Source organism: Plectropomus leopardus, unplaced genomic scaffold, assembly GCF_008729295.1.
Source record: "Plectropomus leopardus isolate mb unplaced genomic scaffold, YSFRI_Pleo_2.0 unplaced_scaffold63859, whole genome shotgun sequence".
Classification (NCBI taxonomy): domain Eukaryota; kingdom Metazoa; phylum Chordata; class Actinopteri; order Perciformes; family Serranidae; genus Plectropomus; species Plectropomus leopardus.
Window position 1 is genome coordinate 1 of NW_024670242.1, and position 619 is coordinate 619.

The 619-nt window shown below is 50.9% G+C and overlaps 1 protein-coding gene across 1 annotated transcript; it reads left to right on the top strand.

Moving 5' to 3' along the window:
• Positions 1-42: 42 nt before the first annotated feature.
• Positions 43-612, top strand: LOC121939861 (probable glutamate receptor; the record flags this gene model as incomplete). The annotated part of the gene is made up of 2 exons (XM_042482792.1): positions 43-261; positions 418-612. Coding segments are annotated over exons 1-2 (309 nt in total), but the record flags the coding sequence as incomplete, so codon positions are not given.
• Between the last annotated feature and the right edge of the window lie 7 nt (positions 613-619).

Here is a 619-nt window from a genome sequence, read left to right on the forward strand (position 1 = left end):
CTGCAGCACTGCAGCCACTCAGCTGCTGTCTCTGTCCCCTCAGGTGCAGGTCCTCACCCCAAAGCCCTATCTGGACGTCTGGTCAGCGCCATCTGGTGGCTGTTTGCTGTGCTGCTCCTGGCCAGCTACTTCAGCAACTTCAGCTCCATGCTGCACTCCAACCACAAACACGTCTCCATCGAGAGTTTCGAGGACCTTGCCAACCAGGATGTGATTGACTATGGCACCTTGGAGGCTGGATCCACCATGCTCTTCTTTAAGGCACATTCATCAATCATTACAGCTGATTCATAATGTCAGAGACAGGCTCATAGAATTGAATGGAAAAACATATTCTCTTGCACGCTCAGAATATAGCGCTGAGCATGTGAGATGATTAACACGTTTTTTTCTATTTTGCATTGTTTTGCTACCCAGCATTCCACCAACCCTCTGCACCAGCGTATGTACCAGCACATGGAGCGTAAGAAGAGCTTCGTTTCCAGCACTCAGGAGGGCGTTCGCCGCTCCCAGGAGGGGAACTTTGCCTTTATCGGTGAAGCTGTGTCCTTGGACTTGGCAGTAGCTCGCTTTTGCAATCTGTGCCGTTCACAGGAAGTCATCGCTATGAGAGCCTACA